Source organism: Trachymyrmex cornetzi, unplaced genomic scaffold, assembly GCF_001594075.2.
Source record: "Trachymyrmex cornetzi isolate Tcor2-1 unplaced genomic scaffold, Tcor1.1 scaffold1929, whole genome shotgun sequence".
NCBI classification, from domain to species: Eukaryota; Metazoa; Arthropoda; class Insecta; order Hymenoptera; family Formicidae; genus Trachymyrmex; species Trachymyrmex cornetzi.
Window position 1 is genome coordinate 19,405 of NW_017296560.1, and position 1,805 is coordinate 21,209.

General features: G+C 32.7%; 1 protein-coding gene across 1 annotated transcript; it reads left to right on the top strand.

The window, feature by feature from the left end:
• Positions 1-97: 97 nt before the first annotated feature.
• LOC108759546 (uncharacterized) lies at positions 98-1,205 on the top strand. The gene is made up of 2 exons (XM_018505037.1): positions 98-794; positions 1,145-1,205. The coding sequence occupies exon 1, from the start codon at positions 261-263 to the stop codon at positions 780-782; it is 522 nt and encodes a 173-aa protein (XP_018360539.1). The 5' UTR covers positions 98-260; the 3' UTR covers positions 783-794; positions 1,145-1,205.
• Positions 1,206-1,805: the final 600 nt, after the last annotated feature.

A 1,805-nucleotide genomic window follows, 5' to 3' on the forward strand; every position in this document is an offset into this window, starting at 1 on the left:
AAATCGCGCTCAAATAACAAAACGTTCTGAAGAAGGTTATGGTCAAAAATGTCAAACTTTCTAGTGGAAACGTCCGATGGCACCTGACAACACTCAGTATTGCTAAGGCTCAAAATATAAGTAGTGCCCCTCGTAAATTAATACAAAAATTAACGATTTATTACGGATTGGCAATCAGAAGACATCCAGATTGATGATTGCACAATGCTGTGTGGGCTATATTTTATCACAAGATTTCGTCAAATGAAAATTCACAGTATATGTACTGCCCAGTGGGATCAGATAGATGGTGTAAATGGCGCGTTGCCGAAAGTAATAACACTCTTCATGAATTCGATCACGAACCACCATTTCATGAAGATGTTCAGCAAGCTATAAAGCCAATTTTCGAAGATTTGTCATCACGAGAATTGTTAGAAAGATATTTGGGTGGTGAAACACAAAATAATCATAAGAGTTATAACTCTACAGTCTGGGTATTCGCGCCTAAGCATCTTCATTACGGAGCAAAAATAATTGAAATCGCAACTTATTTAGCAGTCGGAATTTTTAATGAAGGCTTTTATGCTGGTCTTAAAATTATGACAACGATAGGAATTGTTATAGGAAGAAACGCCAAAATATTTTGTAACACGCGAGATCAATACCGCCTTGAAAGATCAACGCGACAGAGTCTCGAGGCTACGAAAGAAGCTCGAATAAAACGAAGGAACGACCAGATGGCTCTAAATAACTTCTACGAAAATGAGGAAGGACTATATAGCCCTGGGATAGCAAAATAGCAAAAATAAGATGTAAGTACTTGATATACTTACATAAAATAAATTTAAAACTTTAAATGCCGTTTTCTCAAAACAGTACTTTTGCGGGTGGTGCGCACGATATTTTTGTAACTGCTCAACCGATTATCTTTATATTTGGCCTGTATGTTCAGCAAACATTACTTTATCGTTTGATGAACCAGAATATTGATAAGTTACTTTTTTTTATTACATAAAAGAAATAAACGAATTTTGACAGTAAAATTTATAGTTCTGAGTTGAAAACTCACCAATTCCGCAAAAATCCTTTTTTTAAATTCTAGTTCATCAAACTGAAGCTATGTATGTATAAAGTAATATGCCGTTCGATTTTTATGTTTCAGATTACCTGGAAGATTAATATCGTGCACACATCAGTGGACGACGAACTTTGCGGAGCAAAGGATATTCCATCATTAATATCTTTCATATTTATTATTAAAATTTAATAAAATAAAAAAGTAGAAGTTCTTCAAACATAAAAACAAACATGTTATAAATTTTACATGAATTGAATTACTAGTTTCTTAAAAAAAAATTCCCAAATTTTGTCATGTTTTTAGCCAAAATAAAACGATTCCCTTCTTAAGTTTTAAATCTTTCAAATATTATTTTCTTTACGCATGTAGATGCATGGAAGATCAATTTAATTTAGTTGGAAATAAAAAAAACGAATCATAAAAGTGAATTACAAATATTCTTTATGGCGATGTCAAAGAATTGATAATTGGCGTAAACTTTGAATTGCTTTCTCAAAGAACCTCCGCAAGCTCCATGCAAAAAATGCCCGTTTTCGGTACCTCGATTTTTGAAACTTTTATTATGCCAAATAGTTACATATAATGATCCAATAACTCCTGCAAAATTTCAAGATGAGCATACAGCCCGTTCAGGAAATAGAGGGGATTAAAGTTGACCATGTCCAATAACGAAATATATCAATTCAACATTTGAATTCGAACAATAACGTCTAAAGCAAAGTCAACATAAATTACTATTTTTTGC

What these genes read in the sequence shown, in the direction of transcription:
- LOC108759546 (XM_018505037.1), top strand. Translation starts at nt 261, where the DNA reads ATGTACTGCCCAGTGGGATCAGATAGATGGTGTAAATGGCGCGTTGCC.